Source organism: Pterocles gutturalis, unplaced genomic scaffold (assembly GCF_000699245.1).
Source record: "Pterocles gutturalis isolate BGI_N339 unplaced genomic scaffold, ASM69924v1 scaffold26982, whole genome shotgun sequence".
NCBI classification, from domain to species: domain Eukaryota; kingdom Metazoa; phylum Chordata; class Aves; order Pterocliformes; family Pteroclidae; genus Pterocles; species Pterocles gutturalis.
This window is the reverse complement of record NW_010111048.1, coordinates 63,630-82,619: the sequence shown is the minus strand read 5'-3', so window position 1 is coordinate 82,619 and position 18,990 is coordinate 63,630. Positions and strand designations below refer to the sequence as shown.

General features: G+C 43.5%; 1 protein-coding gene across 1 annotated transcript in view; it reads left to right on the top strand.

Annotated features, from left to right (window-relative positions):
• Positions 1–18,182, top strand: part of LOC104461891 (DENN domain-containing protein 1A-like) — a gene marked incomplete at its 5' end in the record, with an annotated part of 83,238 nt that extends 65,056 nt beyond the window's left edge. Inside the window, 5 exon segments of the mRNA XM_010073631.1 lie at positions 649–708; positions 5,258–5,346; positions 13,549–13,671; positions 15,699–15,951; positions 16,860–18,182. Of these exon segments, the coding sequence (XP_010071933.1) occupies positions 649–708; positions 5,258–5,346; positions 13,549–13,671; positions 15,699–15,951; positions 16,860–18,182 (1,848 nt within the window).
• Positions 18,183–18,990: the final 808 nt, after the last annotated feature.

Genomic DNA, 18,990 nt, shown 5'->3' with positions numbered 1-18,990 from the left:
TGATTGTGTTCTCAATAGCCAAGTTTTACTGTAGGATGGTTTATTTAGAATTTTGATAATTGTTAGTGGATTCCTTGTCTAACAGACTATACCTTCAGATGCCATCTGTGTGAGGAGAGTCGTGCTGCTGGCTCAGTCAAAAGCGACTGCATTGGAATAGCTCCAGTGCTGTTACAAAGCAATGAGTTGGCCAACTGCTAATTTAAAAAATGAGAAACCAAAATAAGCGTCTTAAGATTTTAGTGAAAGCTTTTTTGAATATTCTACTTTGCAGGATTCTTTCCATTTGCATAAGTATTGTCTAGAACACTTGGACATAGAGGTCCAAGAATCCACCTTGAGCATCTTGGTTGTCTCGGTAAATTTTGGATGATGTGGTCAGGAGGGCTGATTGTGCTGCCTTTGGTTTAGCATGAGCTATGTTAAGCCTGTGTCAACAGGCAGATACAGCTGCCTTTCCTATTGTGGCACTTTGTAGGTCAGGAGATTTGTCACTGTTTTGGGGAAAAAAATTAAATTGTATTTTTGTGAGGTGAGTATGATGTTAAGGTAAATCACGTGTTGCCATGCATTCATACTGCTCGTGCCACGAAATCAGAGGTGTTTTCGTGTAGGTGACTGTTTAATTTAGTTTCCACTTTGATACAGCAGCAAAGACTCCGTCCGCCTCGGCCGCCACCTCCAAAGATACAGCGTTCATCTAGGCCCGTGAGTAGCTGGTAGTTTTGTTTCACTGCCACAGCTTAACACTGCCTGAACTGTGCTCTTAGTAGCATTACTAAACCTCGGTAGTCTGGATTGTCAAACTTTGCAAAAAAGCAATGTGTGAATTGTGCTCCTAAACTCCCTTCTTCTCTGCTGCGGCACAGCCCTGGGACCTGCATTTATTCTGCTTTTCTTTGACGAGTTCTGCAGCTTTCAGTCAGTTTGCAGGTAACTGATGCTGCTGTTGCAACGTTTGTTTTGCGGTGATTTCTTAAACAAAAAGTCTTGCTAGGCCGGTGTAAGTTTTTAGCCAGTGAGCTTTTGAAGACTTGCACTAAACTCAAATATGAAAGGAAGCAGAAGTCTGAAGAGAATACATTTATTCTCTGCAAGTTATGCTTTAAATTAATTTGGGACAGTTAATTTTTCTCCATGGAATAGATGAGTGAATACACATGAAGAAGGTGATGTCTGTGTTTGGGCAGTAGAACATTAGTACCACATTATGGATGATATACATATATACTTTATGTTCATTTAAAATGCAAGCTGGGACTCCATGTAATTGCATAGTGTAAAAATGTAGGCACAGTATATTGGCTGCAGGAGGTGACTCTTCCATAGAAGAACCACACAGAAATTATTCTCAGTGCAATAATACCTATGCTGTATTAGGCAGGGATACCTCATCTCAGCAGATTTTCATTGAAAACGCTAACTGTAGGACAATATCAGCTATCCCAGATGGCTTTAAAACTGGAGATTGTGCTGGACCTGCACCAGTGACTTTTTTTTTTTCAGTAATACAGGAAAGTGGTGTCAGTTTAGAAGGAGTATTGTTTTTGTAACAGCCTTGGAAAATATTTATTTCTACTCATGACATTTGCTTTATGAATATAATTCCCCCAAAAGGCAAATACAACTTACTCCTTGCTTCCTTATACATACGTATGTGCATAAGAAAAAGAGAGATGCAAGTTTTCAAATCTAATCTTGCTAAAACTTGTTGAAAATACGTTTTGGATGAGCAGGCAACTGGTTAACAAGTGCACTTGGGTGTGTGTTACCTTTTGATCTTTGATGCATGTTCCTGTGTTACATTTCAATAGCATGTGTTTCTTTCCTCCCTCTTTTTAACGCTGGGTGTTTAGCTTAACACAGTCATTTTTATGGATTCCTGCACTGAAGATTTCTGTTTTCTGTGTTTCAAATAGAGCATTGACTATGTTTGTATGTGTTCTCTTCAATGTGATTGGTATGGGAGACCCTCCCAGGTACGTTACACTAGGAACAAAGTTTCCACGGTACTCTGGATTCCCACAGTGCCTCATAGCCTCTCCTTTTGTGTTTGGCAGGTGTATGAGGGCACATTGAGTCCTCTGTACAAAAGTCGCTGAACAGTATTGTTCACATTGAGTAATTTATTACATCAAAGTCTTGCTAAGGTTGTTTAATCTCCCAGCTGTAGTGCATTAACAGTCCTAACTGTAATGTGTTTGTGTCAACTGTCTTTGCTCCCAATGTGATTGATAAAAGGTTGAAAATGGAATAATAAAAGCTCCTGTTGCATTCATCTAGCTGTGTCAATAAGTGGAACAGAAATGCTTCATTCATCAAGAGGAAATTCAAGATAAATGTAAATTATTATAATCACTCCCAAAAATATGCTTGTACCAAATATACATAAATTTGTTGTTGTTCAGAACTGTTATTTGGCTTTTAATAGTTGAAACACATTTTTGTGTGTGTAAATAATACTTTGTGCAGGCTGCTTTTTCCCTCTTGTAGTCTTGGCATATATTACAGAGGTGCGTATCGGCAAATAATTTATCCTAGCCTTTTACAGCACGCACTGAAAGAGGAGACCAGGTCCATCTGCTCTTCCAACCAAGTCCATGTAATATGGGAATTCCTGAGAAATCCTGTTTTCAGGGTATATCTGCTATGAGGAGGAACCCATGGGCACTAGTCCTTGCAATATGAGCCACGATGAGTAATAAAAACAAAAACACAGACCAAAGAAAGGTTAAGGAAGCAGAACAGATATGTTCTTTATATTCTGCTGTTTTGGAAATGTGTTGTGGTGGTATTATGAAAGAGAGAGGGTTGTTGCTCATAATTAATAGAAATCTGTTTGGATTAATAATGGCTGCTTGGAAACTTCATTCAATTAGAAAAAGTTAAAATATAATAATTATGCATAGAGCTGATGGGGACAGTAATAAGCACATTTAACCCTTCTGTACTGGATGTTTACCTTTATTCTTTTGGTTGTGTGCTCATGTAACTGGATTTCTTTCATACTTTTGCATTTGATAAGCATTTAACCTTGTCTGTGTGGCTCCATGAGGCTCAAAATCCAGCAAGGAACTGGCGAGATTCCTGGCGTTTCCCGGCAGTCCCACGTGAACAATGCTCTAAATCCTCCTTAGCATGTCACCCTGCACTTTACTGGTCTGGTGACCCCCTGGAGCCATCCAAAACTCTCATCTCTCTCCCTCATCACCATCACTCCCCCAGGGTACCACCCAAAAGGTGAAAGTGTTCACAGCATGATGACAAGCCAGCTTTACACATCATCTTCCAGCTCAGATTTAATTAAACAGGTTTCTTTCTTCCTCTCTTTTTCTCTTTCTCCTTCTTGTTCTCTTCACCCCCCCAATTCCTCTCGCTTCTCTCCCCCCTCTCTTGCACACACTCGCTCTCTCTGGCTCTCTCTCTCCCTGTTTTATCAACCCTAATGAAGCAGTATTCTTCATCGATCCTGCTGATTGCCAGCCCATTCCTTTTGTTTGTTGGCACCGAGCCATTCAGCCGCACTCTGACAGCTCAGCTCGTCTAATTAGCTCTGTTGTTCTTTTCCCCATGTTTCACCACGTTGCAAGTTCAGTTGAAGTTGCCACAAACTTAATCCTTCCATTCCTGCCATAAATTCGCATTCTTAAGCCGTCTTTATTGTAGAGAGGAGCAGCCTTGTGTGGGGACTGATCTTCGAGACCTTAACATCTGACCTTTTTATAAGCCCTTTTTCCTAAGAAATAGTGGCAATACACCTCTGGATTTCTTCATCATATCTGCTGTACACCATTTCCTTTGAAATGAAAATTCAGTACAATAATCCTGCTGCTATCTTCTGCATACTGTTGTGTGGTGCAGAAGCACTGCACACAATTTGGTGGCCTTTTCCTGGCAAGAAAATTTGAGATTTATGTGCCTGCAGAGAAGGAAAGAAAGAGGGGGGGGGGGGGGAGTTTTTTTTTCCCCCCCCCCCCCCGCAAATAATAAAACCAAAAACCCAACAGAACTTGCAGAGTTGGAGAGAGTTGGAGGGAAATCTGCATCTATTCTGTCATTGCAAACGAATTCATTAGTTATCCAAAAAGCACTTGGGCTGCAGGCCTCTAACAGCTTCCTTTATGTTGTGGCTGTCAAGGGAGCACGAGCTCAGGCAGGTCGGGAGTTGAGTTGTGTTCCTGACTTTACTCGGGGGCTTTGGAGATTTCTGTTGAAACTGGCATTCAGCTACGCCAGCAAATCAGACTGCATTTCAGGTAAGGTAGTACTTTCTGGACAAAAAATGGAAAGCTTCTGTGTACAGCCTGACCCCAGTGCTGCTACCGTTCGTTCCCACGTTTGGCTCAAGGGGTAAGTTCATCAGCGGCTTACTCCCTAGCGTAGGTAGGCACGTGCATAAACTTGGCCTACGTAGTGATCACGTGTGCTTATTCTTTTCCTTGAAGTAACGCTTGTTTGCTTCTGGAGTTAATGCAAGTAACTTAAGCTTGATTTCTGCACATTAGAAGGTGATGGATGTGTTATTAAAGATTGGAGTGGCAGCAACATCATCTTCCACAGACAAGCTTTGGATTTTGTTACGGACAAGAAAAGATACCCTAACCTAACATCAGGGGTGAGAATGATAATATGTCTGGCAAGGGATTCTGTTAGGCTGCTGAAAGGAAACAAATTTTTAATGAAGAATGAGCTATGTTTTTATGTTGTAACATTTATTCTAAGTACAAATTTTTCAGTGCTCACTTACGCAGAAGTCTTCACTTGAGAAGTGGGGATCCTATGAACAAGTGGACAAAAGGAGCTGAACTCCAATTCCCAGCCTCATGTACGGCAACACCCAGCGTTGCCCAACTTCACTCTGTCAACTGACTGTACAGGGGAAGCTCACATTTAGCGAATCTTTTGTCAGAAATTTAGCCTGTACCGACCAGGACAGTGGAACAAATTTTCGTTGCTTTGCTAATAGCTAGAAGTCAGTGACAGGCATACGTGTTTCATTTGCTGTTCAAAAGCATGAGGGTTTTTGTCCTTAAATAAGTTGTTGGGTCCCTGGAGTTTATATTCGTACTTCTTCATTTGCATATCTATATTAATTTGTAACATTGTTGTGGCACAAAAAAAAAAATAATTTAAAAGCAATTCTGAATGGAAGATGCCTTTAAGATAACGGTGGTTATGCATATGTTGTTATTTTGGTCTGTGTGTTTTATCAGCTTGACGTATTTGATGAAATGTCTTCTGTGTGTGTATGTGATAGGTTCGCCCGCCAAGACCGCATGTTGTTAAGAGACCCAAGAGCAACATTGCTGTGGAAGGACGAAGGACTTCAGTTTCTAGTCCAGAACAGTAAGTACTTTGCTGCTCTGCTTCTCTCGGGTTGCGTTGTTGTCAACAAACAGTGCTTTCAGAACTGGATCTAGGCAAAGGAGAAATTAAAAAATACTACAAATCAAAGTAATTTTTGTAACTAACAAAAAAAAAAAGTTTTTTAATTTTTGGAGCACTTTAGAAGAGGTGTGAAAAAGCAAGAAACCAAAGTTTAGTTATTGGAAAATTCTGGTTTTCCAAGTTAAACATAACCTGATCAGCAAAAGTTTTCAGGTTTTGGAGGTTTTTTTATTTTTGTTGTTTTGGTTTGGTTTGAAAAATGCTTTAAATGAAATTTTTAGCCATATCCATGCAAATTCCCTGTTCTTGCCAGGCTCTACCTGGAAGATACAGAATTGTTTGTTCTCTAGTGATCACAGTAGGGTTCGTGTCTCATGCTTGTTCAAGTCTCATTAGCAGAAAATCTGTAATGAGCTCTATAGTGAAGGCTCGTAGAGCTTAACTGGCTTGCATGGTACTAGCAAATTTCTCATCTCTTTAGATTTGACTGTATGTAAACAAGGGCAATATTCCAAATGAGTTGTAGTGCTCTAGCCTACTGCTCATGTGTAAAGTGTGTTGGTTTCCACCATCTCTCTGGTTCATATGAACAGTATATTCCGTTACCTTGGAGAGATTTTTTTAGAGAGTTTAATGAATGTCACATATTAAAGTACTTTCTACAAAGAAGACAATACTGTTTATTGTTGCAGATATTCTTAACATGTTGCCATAGTTGAGTTTAACAACAGGCTATCAAGTGAAAACCTAAAAAGAGAATGGATATATTGAACCTTGCCAACATAGCCCAAAAGACACGGTTGTGTGTGACAAATACACATGTGGGCTGCATCGATATGCATTTTGGGTTAAAAATTATGTGGATTATTGGGAGTGTAGCTACTGCGGCTGCTCAGAAGTACAAAAGATTCAACAGCACTAGGTTCTGGTTGGGTACGGAGATGGTAACAGCTGCTCTTCTTAAACATCTGAATAGGCAGGCTGCCTCCTCTCAGTTCAGAGTTTGGGAAGCGGCAGAGCGGTGTGTTTTGCCTGGGGTGGTTGATCTTAGAAGAAGGTGGTGTGAAAAATGTGGCTAGAGGAGGGACAGACCTGCTGGGCACTCCAGAGGAGACAGCCCAGCGGTGAGGTGGGAGCAGCAGGCAGCAGAGCCAGGATACATTTCCCAGGTCACGTGGCAAGATTAAACTGGTTTCTCCACACGTGAAGCATCTTTGGGGCTGTCCTGGAACAGTGAGTGGAGCAGCATTTCCAAATGTCCCTTTCGTGGCAGTGCAGCCTTAGGGTGCGAAGTCGCACTGGAACTACTCTCAGACCACCACCAGAAGGCTCAGGGCCGTGGGATGGTTGCACTGATCTAATGACAGAGAGATTTCCTTGGCGTTCACCTCTACCTGCAGCACAAGCTAACTGCTTGTGTCATGGCTGCTTCACATTCTGTTTGTGTCCCAGCCTGTGGTGGCTTTATTGTCAGCAGAGTGAAATGCTTTAGCTGATGCCCAAGGTTACAGGATATTTGTTGTATCTGAAGATACGAGAATCCCATAAAGAGAGAAATGGTTGGTTTCTCTAAACACACCTTTTTCCCTCGTATGTACCCCTTCCCAGCCGCTGTAGGATGGAGAGATATTCTGGCTTTTAGCTAAAATGAATGGTCACTTTAAAGTTCTACATTATTTATCTATTTTATTGTAGTGGAATTTGGTTGCCCTCTTGTGGAGCAGACTGCAAATCCTGCAAAAGGGCTTGTGCCGTTCCAGGGTGGTAGCTGTCCCTGCACCAAGATTACAGGAATTTTTAAAATAAAAATTTTTTTCTTAATATTTAATACGATGCTCACTTCATCTAGGTGAAGGACAATTGAGTCAATTTAACCATTATATGTGTTTCGTATGAAGGATTATGCGTGTCTGGTTTCAAAACCTGCTTGACATTACAGTGTGGCTTACTGCTGATACGTATTTTCAATTCCTGCCAGTATCAGAATATAAATTAAATGCATTTATACTAATGCTAGTAACATATTGAATTACAATTATTATTTTACTTCATTTTAGTTTATTGCTGTTAATTTTAGTGAGTCTTTACAATTCGGCTGCTGTCACAGAAAATTGCACTATGAACATTTTTTTTGTGAAAATGATTGACAGTAAATTACAGAAGATAATGAAGATGCTTTGTAGCTGTAAACAGATTTATTTTTCTTCATGAGTGTTTTACTGATAGATTTTTCAATCTTTTCAATGTGGAAGAAGAGCTATATGGTGCCAGTTGTGGACTCTTCCTGATGTTTCACAGCATCAGTATTTTCTCCAGTTCAAATGCAGTGTCACAGCAGGAGCTGATGTATTTCCCTTCTTTCCTGTCATCAGCTTCAGGTGGCAAAACACACTTTGACATAACTACTTCCAGCCAGGTAACTGTAGAACATTGCACCCAACCACATCTCCTGTAAGGTGTCTGGTTAGAGGGTTTTAATAAAAACGAGTTGGGTGGGGTGGGGAGACAGGACACACAACACGCAACAACGACACTGACACCACAGTTGTGAGTTGTGAGGAAGTAGCTAACCTTGTCCTTAAATAACACTCAAATTAATGGCTTACCTGAGAAGTACCTTCAGGTGAATACCTTTGGTATCGGTAATGACTCAGTAATCTTGACCTTTTTCCTTACTATTTACCTCAAAATGACATTCTCAATAAAGGAAAAATATTTTTTTAAGTAGTAATTAAAGACAGGATTTTAATGACATTTTCCACATTTTTTCTGTGCCGCCCTATATTGTTCTGAAATGAAAATATAAACCCATGTTGTCTATTTAAAAAATTTGCATTGTTTTCTCTCTTGGGTAATACTAAAATGAATGAAAACATCACAATATCTATTTTTACTCATGTTCCTTTGTACTGTTGGAGTACCCTTATTGCAGATGGGAGGATATACCGTGAAAGCGGCAACAGCGAGAGGGTGCTTCTCTTAAACTGCCCTTAACCAAAATGTTCAGCTGAACTGCACTGGTTCCCAACAAAGTGTTACGTCTCTCCGGTGCTCATACCTGGGGTATGTCTGTGAGGAGGAGCTTCTGTTCAATGAGAAGTTTTTTCTCTATTTAAAACTAACCCTAACTTTTTGGTCTTGAATGATTCCATGAAGGTTTCAGAGGCGTTTCCCAGGATGTCAGACTCATTAGCTCAGACTGTGACTTTCGCGTTCTCCTTCCAGCCAGTGGAGACAGGGTCCTCGGGCAGCGTGCCGCTGGCCCCTCCACCAGCCCGACACCGCGTGTCCCAGGGCAGCCTCTTCTTCATCTGTGGTGTTGCCTGGCATCTCTGAAAATCAACCCGTTACGTAGGCATCCTGCAGTTGTTACGCTTATTACTGCATCTCTTATGATATTGGGGAATTTGTATCTTCAGTTACATGAGTTAATTTTTTTAATCTGTATAAAAGAAAAGCATTGTTTTGGAGGTATGTGTGCTCATTTTCTAATCAGTCTTCAATTAAAACACAGGTGAGTGGGGACAGTGACTTCAAAGAACACCCAAGGTTGTTGCTAGTGTCTGTTAAACCATTATATTTAGAAGAGATGGTAGAAGAACCATTATTTCCCCCATCAAAAATTTCAGTGATTTTTTTTTCTATTTCAATAGAAAAGGGGTTTTTTTTTACAATTTTATCAATAATTCAAGGTTTATGATTCTTAAGTAATTGTAATTAAATCTAAAATGTATAATTTTTTCAAAAAAAGCTTTTTAGTTATAAGGTAACAGGAAGAATTTGTAGCTGAGAGCTCAGAAAATGCTGGATTACCACCTGGGGCAATCCTAGACACGCAGGACAAGCCTCCTTAAACACAAATTAGTTGTTCTCAGAAATAAGATGTTGCATTTTTAACAGATAGGCAGTTTTTTGAGAGCTCACTTTTACACCACAGCAAGATTTCCTATTAACTGTAGAATAGGCTTCCAGAGTGCTCTAGGATCTGTCTTCTGTAAGTACTGACTAGCTGCCTTCCAGGGCATGCAGAGTGGGAGGAAATTAAAATCGGAAATCAGAGGGTCAGGCTCACAATTAACAGCATGTCAAAAGGCTCTTGGGCTGGCTAAAGCCGTGTCAGTGCTGCAGCAGTTCATTACGGCTTTTTTTTTTGGACTTAGCAGAGAAGCTAATGGCTTTCCCGTGTATGGTATGAACGGCAATGGGCTGCCGTGCGCTAGCGGGTTATTCCCCTGAATTCAGTGTGAAGTCAGCGTGGTGGCTGCCTGGCATGATCCAGGCTCACAAGGCACGTTAAACCACAGAGCTCTGCCACCCAGAATTTGCTGTATGGTAAAGGTTTTCCCTGCATCCCTGCAAGCAAGGATCTCGGCTTAGGAAGGAAGCTAAGCCAGCAAGCGCCCGTACGAACCAGGATGGCTGGAATCAGAGGCTCGCTGTGTGTGCTTCGGTCCCTTTACCTGGGGAAAACTGGTGTTGAGGAAGCTCAGTAGGAGGAAGGTGGCACCACGAAAGCAGATGCCCAGCAAAGGGAGAGCGAACAGGAGGGAAATGTGCAGAGAGCTGTCGGGTTCAGCTGCAGGGCTTGCCCAGCGAGAAGCACAGCACAGGGCAGGCACCCTGGCCCTCCTGCCTCTCCCGCCTTTCCGGGGGGATGGTTTAAAATAAACTTTAATTGTGGGGTCTGTGTCTGCTGCCTGCTTTGGAGTGAACCTGCTGAGTGAATGCAGGTTGGTTTGTGATATGTATAGATGTGATAGCTGCAGGGAGGTTGGGGAGGAGATCCTCAGTACTGGACAAAATCATGGAATGACTTTGTGGAGTCTTGCGTTGAGATCTGTCAGAGCAGGCAGAGGTGTCGTCCAGCTTGTTCCCACTTTAAATTCTTTGTTTATATTTCCAACTCTCCAGAAAATTTGTAAAAAGTTCATAAAAAACTGTAAAACAATTAGTAACCTGCCTTTACTGGGTGTAGTGATCACAAGCTGTTGTTTTTATTATTTGGTTGGATGACTTGTGGTAGGAATGTTTTTTGTTGTTTTGATTTAAAATATCCTTTATGCCAACATTTTTGTTTTTCTGGAAATATTCTGCTCCTATGAACATTCACAGTATATGAAGTGACACTTGAAAAATCAAGCAGATATTTTAATATTTTTGTTAGCTCACACTGGGGTGTACTGAGTATTCAGAATATGCAGGAAGGCATTCCAGTGATAGGTCTGTGCTTTGTTCAGATTGAATAGTTACTAGGTAATCCCCTCGGTCCCAAGTCTCCTATTTCATACTGGCAAGAAAAAGCCTGTGCATTCAAATCCCTCATTCTCTTCATTTTACTGTCTAAGAGGGACAAATTCCTTAATTCCCTAGAGCTGCTGTATAGCTAGCCTTTAAAAAAAATATTAATAGCAAAAAAATCCTCCCTCAAATTTGGGAAGCCCTTTTTAGGAGAATAATGACAACAAGTCCCTACTACCCCTTTGTACCATAATCTCTATAATCAGGAAAAAGCAAGGCAGTTAATAAAATACACAAGTTTAATTTTCTCATAACCAAAATATCTTTTAAAATTATAGAATTCTCCTTATTAATTCCCATATCCTGTACCCACATTTTCTGTATATATATATATATATTTTTTTTTTTTCTATCTCAAGTACATTTAGGTGTCAATTAAATTTGAAATATCTACATTTGTCAGCATTTCATTTTTGGCCAGTGTGATGTGCTGCTGATTTGTCCATGCATCCTGACACATGAAAAAAGCTCCTGAGATGCAGATCTTCCTCATTAAAAAAGAAACCCATCCTATCATAATGGTGCGCAGAGCCATGGAGCGCATCCCCAGCTTTATTGCGCCGTGTTGCTGACATGATATTTAAAAAGGAACAGCCACGGCTGTCAGTACTGTCATATGCTAGTGCTAACCGAAGACATGTTAAACTAAACATTAGAAAGAGATCAGCAAGTCATCTGCATGGTAACTCAGCTAAGAGATTAGGTAGGCAGGAGCTGGTGCAGTCATGTGGAGATGATGAGGGTTGTAGCTGTGACGGACACATCCTTTTTTCCCTGGAAGACTGCAGCAGAGCCTGCCTCGTAGCCGGGCTTGCTGTGACCTGCCTTTGCAGAGACAGCTCTTTGTGTAGGAAATCCGAGCAAGTGGTGGGTGGCAGACTGCAGGAGAGTTGCTGAATTGGGTTAATGAGGGAATAGGCACTTTTTTGGATTCTACTGCCTCAAGCTAATAAAAAATTTAAACTTGGACAATTTTAGATTGCTCATCCCTTATCTTGGACCAAAATCTCTTACGGAGCACACCGACAGTGAAACTTAAGTGCTTTCTTTTTTCTAATTACAAGATCCCACTTTACAGAGTCTTGCAACAGCAACAAAGCCAGTGCAGCTTGACTTGCTGTGTGTTAAATCTCATCTGCGCTGCTCTGCGCTGAAGTGCAGCTGATGATCTAGCCAACAAGATCCTCTCTTATTCCTTCGTAGTTTATTCCCAGTTTATTTAATCTGTGCACATAGACACGATGCATGTGAATTCAGCATAGTCTGAAGGCACACAGAAGGGATCAGGGCAGTGCTTTAAGGGCAACGGCACCGATGTGTTTGTTTTATGCCGTTACCAGTGTATCAGCAAGATATGTGGAAATTCAGTATTGCTCTTGATTTCTGGATATAATTTTAGATTTTCTGGAATCGTGTTAAATGGCAATTTACTCCCCTAAGACAAAAAAGATGTGTATATATGTTCTAAAAAGAAATATTTTTAAACTCTTTATGATTTGTTTGAGGTGGAGCCTTTTGTTAATGTAAATGGAAATTTTTGGATAATAGGAACTTTCTTTAAAAAAGAAGGGAAAAAGTTTAAAGAAAATGTTACGGTGAATTTTTCCTAATGCAGTGGCACCACCTCACTTTCCCTGGATGCCTGTTACAGAAGAAGAGAGGAAACGAGCAGCTGTGCAAGAGTTCAAACTGGAGTAGCACAGACTGTGATTGAACACTCTCAGCTGCATCCACTGCCACCACTATTTTGGACTTTTTATCAATTAGCTCTGACCTGATTGTGAATAAACATTTATTCACAGGGCAGCTCGGGCCCTCTTGAGCTGTCGGTTGCAGTGCCCAGCTTCTCTTTTTCTGACCTGATCTTTTACACTGATTTTTATAACTTTATAATAAAGTTATTTAGTGATTGAGAGAAAACAACGAAGAGAGTGAGGGCTGGTGGTGAATTCCAGTGCCACTGGAGGCAGTCTGTTCGTACCTCTGTACTATGAAGGCAACACATCAAATTCTTTCTCATTCTATCCACGCTTTTGGTCCCGCTTGATTTCAGCATATCCTCGTCTTGCCTGTAATGTCCATAGTGGTGTGATACGTTTGCGTTGCTCTACGCTGTCTCCAGGATCTGGACCTGTCCTTTGTTACACATCATGAGCCTGATTCTGCTTACACTGAAATAAGAAATTTACTCTGGACCTCGGCAGTAGCAAAATGAAAGGATCTGTGCTCCAGGCTGCTGCTAGCGAATTCATGGGTTGATCGTTACTATCCTGTGATGCAGGAGAAATGAGCTTGACCCTTTTCTGCCAGGCTTTGAAAGTAGTTAACCATTGACGCAAGAAACATCCACACTTACTGGACAAACTGCATTTCATGTGCATCCTTGGCCAGCTTTGGTTTTATTCCAGTGTGAAGCAATTTCAGATCTCAAAAGGAATTGTTACAGCCCCCTCAGGTAGAGACTCAGTCTAAACAGCTGTGAAGCAGAAAGGTAGATGGAATATTTGTTTGTTTGTAGTCAGAGCTCAGAGAATCCGAGGAGCAAAGCTGTGTTTCTGAAGAACAGAAAGACACCCAGCTCTAGAAAATGGAGTGGGGGAAAGGTGGGGTTCTCTGTTGGCTTCGTTTGCAGTTTGGGGTGATTGTGGGGCCTCGTACCCTTCCTGACTGCATGGACATCTTTAGGAGAGGTGTATTTCTGTCTGAAAAGCAGAGCTCAGCTTTTACCTGCAGAGCTCTTTGCGGTGGCAGTCAGTCAGGTCAGAATTGATGCAGAGCCTGTGAATCATTTGGTTTCTCTCTCCTCGGGAGCGCTGAATGTGACAACTTGATAACTTCCTTTTCTCTTCCTGTTTCCCTCAGCCTGGTAAAGCCCATGCGACACTATACAGTCTTCCTCTCTGAGGACTCTTCTGATGATTAGCAGGAAGAGGATCCTGTCTCTGGCTTCTCTGAAAACTTTTTCTTCTCTGCTCCTTTTGAATGGTCTATCCTTTATTCTTTCATTGTATTATTTCGGTCTTGGAACAATGGGGTTTGATCGGTCAGGGTGCCTGCCTGTACTCGGAATTTTGGAAATGCTCCTGCAGCCTCTGTACGGTGCTTGACGAATGTTCAGCATTTCTCCTGCTTGTTTGTTGTGGTATTTAGCGGCATGCAAAAGCGTCCTCCTGCATGAAGCACTATGCAGCAATGCACAGCTTTTGGTTTTACATCGACTCAAGCTCCATGGGATGTAACCCTTCCACCTGCCCTCTGTTGCGATGTGCTGCTTGTGTTCCTGTCCAAGCCTCCTGCCATTCTTCCTTGTGCAGTGCGAGCTGTGCTTATTCCAGTGCAGTTATCAGCTTTTTCTGGTTTCTCAGCCTCTCTGTTCTGTCAATGCCACATCCTCGGTGACTGCGGGAAGCTGCTGTGCAGGTGTCCTCCAAGGGCTTGGGGTGCAATACCACCTAAACATACACAAGAACCAGCAAGCGTTTGTTGGGTTTGCTCCCTGTGTTATTTGTGTTCAGCTTTTTAATTTGTAAGTTGTTGTAAATTCCCAAACCTCTGTAACACAGTCTTGCCTGGTTTTGAAGCGCAGTGCCGAGCAGCTTGGCCGTCTCGCAGTGTGTGACACCGATTTGGTGAAGCTGCAGGGTTCTGCCACCTGCCCCAGGTACCCTGGCAGCCCTTTGCCTGGCCAGCCTTCCCCGGGCCCGAGCGCGGCTCTTTGAGATGAGAGGAGCGCTGTCGGGTGGAGGGAGGTGCAGCGGAGCCTGCCGCTGCTGTGGTGGCAGACCAGGCTGGAGGAGGCGGCTGTGGGTTTGCTAGTGGAGTCTCCAGCTGCTCAAATTCATGGTGTGAGGCAGGAGGGAGGGGACGTGGCTGCGGGCAGCTGGACGCGGGGAGACAGACACATGGGTCCAGTAGCAAAGGACCAGAGAAATGTTCCCACACTCTTGTGTTCGGGATGGAGGCCAGGCCAGGACAATGGTTTGTTTGCAGAATATTCCTCAGAGGTGTTTTGCGGTGTGATCTAGTGGCTGGCGGATGAGCAGGTGCTATGTGAGAGACTAAAGATACGAGCGAGATGTAAAAGATCACCCTCTTCCTGAGGACGCGTACCATCGGCTGTCTGTCTTGTACTTGTGTTACTGCGTCCTTGTGCCGCTGGCTGGGTGCCTGCTGTTTGTGTGGTGATGGGTGAAGTCAGATCTGCACGATACAGATGTATTATAATGAAATGTGGAAAGAGGAGGAGGGTTCTTCCATAGTATCTGTTTTTGCAGGTCTCACAAATATTTTCTTTTAATTGAAACCTTGTTTAAATGCCACAGTAAAGCTGGCTGCCAGTCAAATGCCAATCACCACAGATGCGTGTGGCACTTCTTGGTATTAATTGGATGTGCATTATGCTGCTGCTCTCTGTACAGAGCCGATATGCAAATCTGCTGGTGCTCATTTTTTTGCCGAGGTATGTGCGAGAAAAGCATCACGCAAACTCGGCCTGGGCTGTAAATGTAAAAGAGGTGTCTCCATAATGGATTGTGTTGTTTCTTGATAAGATGACACCAGTGTAATCATTGGAACTCTGCACAGTGTTCCCAATTATTGCAGGAAAACACGGAATTATGCTCTGTGCTGAGTTAGCTTGAAGCAAGAGAACGTGTCTGCAGAGCGCAGGGCACTGAGCAGGGCGCTTGCTCCGCGTTCTGGTGTGAAAGGGCCGAGCACAGGTGCGGTGGTCTGCCTCGGGGGGAGAGCAAGCATCCGTGAATTCCTGCTCCGAGAGTCCCCTCCCCAGCCTGTCTGTAACTGCATGATCACAGCTTTCCTCCGAGTACTCCCTGTGTGTCCTGCCCTCGTCACTTTGCTCACACGCCTGCTCTTCACAAGGCAATCTCAGCTGTATTTTGCCACCCAAAGCTTTTTGTAAAACCATCCAGCCCCTTTGTAAATACTTGTTTAAAAAAAAAAAAAAATTAGAAAGCCAGTCATTTGCAACGTGATTTTTGTTTCTCTCTTAGGCCTCAGCCCTACCGGGCCCTGAAGGAATCTGACAGTGCTGATGGGGAAGAGGCAGTCAGTCCAGAAAAATCAAAAGATTTGCCTCCAAGCCCTCTGCTCACAAGCAAGAACACAGAAATCAACCTCCTTGAAGACATTTTCCCTAACCTAGAAGTAGAAACACAGCCTCAGCCTCTCAGCCAAGCTAAGAGCCTCGAAGACCTGCGGACTCCCAAAGAGGAGGGCGATCAGCGATGCACGTTTGATTACCAGGTTTGCACAGGGTTTCGTGTACGCTGGGGCTTTTGCACAGAACTAGGGCTGGCTGTCTTCCATTTTTCTCTGAGGAACACGTTCATATTATTGAGTAGATGCATCCATTTCCCAGGCATTTGTTCATGCATTTCAAAAATCATCTCTGAATTAAGAAATTATTGGAATGGGACTCACTTATAAGACAGTAACTTTTTTCACTAAACTACAGTCTTTACTTTTTATGGAGGAAATATTTGCCCTATTCCTCAGAATCTGTTTTGTCCCTTGGCTGTCACACAAAGTTATCTTGGAAGCAGATGCTCAGCAATGAGAATGAGTATCTGGGAATTTTCGGGTCCCCTCTAAACTGCATGTTTTTTTAATGACCTTCTTTTAATCTGGTCATTTTGGTCTAGGCATCATTTGAATGATCCAGATTGTAGGAGAGAGATTCTTTATAAAGAACTTCACTGCATATGGGCAGCTTACAAAGTGCCAGCCTAAAGCAGACTCTTAAGATCTTCATGTGACATGAAAGAAAATAATGTCATTTCTACCTTATAATAATATTTAATTTAGTGTTATATCCAGATATTTAATTTGACAGCTTTTTCCATACAGCAGTTAAGGCTTCTCGATTCCTCTACCTTAGATACAGGGACGTGCTCCTTCCTTGGCTGGCAACAGATGCCACAATGTGTCACAGCTGAGCAACTCGTTAGAGCCAGAGCTGGAATTCAAACTGCAGAGTCCTGCTTCTGATTTCCTGTCCGTCCTTCCCGGCGGCGTGCTGCTGTCCCTCGCCAGTGTTCACAGTCTGTGGATGGATCCTCTCCCGCTCACAGCTCAGCAGCCTGTCTTCCCTGCATGCTCTGTGTTGTGAGGAGATCAGTCCAGGTTCACATTTTTGTAATGCTTTCTTGCAGAGAATGGATCTCGGTGTGTCTGAGAGGAACAGGATTGTGCCAGCCGTGAAGCTGTCCCACGCTTACAACAAGCTGTGGAGTATGGGTCACGATGACATGGCTATTCCTACCAAGTATTCCCAAAGCTCCCCCGAAAGGCCCTCGACTGCACTTGTTAACATGCCGCCGATCACAAGGAGACCCCGGAGCAGAGACAGCATTCTGGCTCCTGCAGAAAAGGATGAATCCAGTCCGGCCATTCAAGGGAACATCACCATTCCTAGGCCGCAGGGAAGAAAGACTCCTGAACTGGGAATAGTGCCGCCACCACCAGCACCCAGGGCTTCTAAGCATCAGGCTCCAGCTGGGCCCACAGAAATTCTCCCCACCCACGCTGCAGCACATGGCCATTTGGTTTCAGATCTTATCCCAGAGCCCTTTGGAGTTGGTAGTGTGTCCTTAGACCCTGAAATCCATCAGTCTGTAAATTATCCCTCTCATCCATCTCAGCTTTTGTCTGGTGCTGCCAGCACTGCTGAGATGCTCCAGCCTGTCAAAGTGAAGACAGATAACACAGGTAACGAAAGTGACTACCTTCTTAACCTCCTGGATCCGTTAAAAACAGCCACCTGGCAAAGCAGTGGCCCACAGCACGGTCCCCGCAGCCTGCAAAGCTCAGCCACTCCCCCTTCTGCAGCTGGCTTTGTCTCGGGGGCAAGTGACTTTGTGCCTCCTCCAGCTGCACCGTTTGTCCAGCCGCTTGGTTACCCTTCCCCAGCACCAGCGCCGTTTCTGCAGCCATCTCCTAATCCATTCACACAAACAGTGCCAGGAGCCCTTTCGGTGTCTCTAGTTAGACCCCCAAGGGGCTCTTTCACCCCCTCCTTAGGTCATGCTTATAGCTCGAGCTTCATAACACCTAATTCTAGCTTCTACCCCCCCCAAAGACCTCAGCCAAACATTTCAACACTCTCCATGCCAAACCTCTTCAGCCAGGCTCCAGCCGTGCCACCCGCCGGCTCCCTGTTGCTGCAGAGCCACAGCCCTTCTCCGAGCAGCTCTCTACAGCCAGGATGTGTCAGTGGGCTTTCTAAAACCAGAACATTACAGGTGGGCCAGTCCAGCTCAAAGGTAGATCCCAAACAAGCACTAGCTCTCCTGTCTAACGAACCCCCTTTGATCCCTTCCAGGCCAGCGAAGGGCTTAGAGTCAGTGTTACTGTCCTCAAAATCTGAGGAGACAAAAGATCCCTTTGAAGATTTGTTAAAAAAGACAAAGCAAGACGTGTCATCCACACCAGGTAAGGTTGAACAGCTCAGAAAGCGATGGGAAACCTTTGAGTAACACTCCCAATGGCCTTTTGGTGTCCCTTTGGAGTTGGCAGAGGGGTTTTTTGGTTTGTTTTGAGCCAGCATAAAGCCAAGCATTTCTTTTATGGAAGGCTGAGCCAGGATAGCTGCAGGACCATCACCATGCTGCAATTCACACACGAGTGCTTTTTGCCCAGGGTTCAGAGTCCCCCGTTGTCCTGGTGCCTGCAACTGCTTCCTCACTCCCTGCCCCTGAAAACCCCGGGACTCTTGCACTGACCAAAGCACGAGGGTACTTGGGTTTGGGCTTGGGTTTGGTTTTCCACACGTAGCTTTTCAGATAGTACTACTGACGCAGAAGTTACTCCTTTCCTGGTATTCTCAGTCCTTAGCACAGCCGGGAGCATGACACGGCACACTGTACTAGTGGTTTTTTTCCTGCCTGAGGGACTGGTGTTCATTTTTTCTCACATTACACATGTAGCTACAATATTTTGCTTTCACATGTGCAGCAAACAAGCCCAGACCTGTGGCTGCACTGAATGAGTCCATTAGGCTCCGAGTTTGTCCTGTCTTGAAATACAGACATTCACCTAGGTTATCCTGTTGGATGAGCCTTTGTTGCAGATTTTTAATTTCCCTCCCTAAGTACACTGACCCTGAGAGGTGACAGGGACCTCTCGGGTGCAGAATTGTTGTAATTCCTTGCTGCAACAAAACCATAGCACGGAGCAGTTGCTCAGGGTTTGGTCCTGCATCTCTGTTGGGAAACTGGAAACACCAGCAATTGATTTTCTTTTTTGGGTTTTTGTTTTTAAATTTTGTTAAATACATCACAAAAT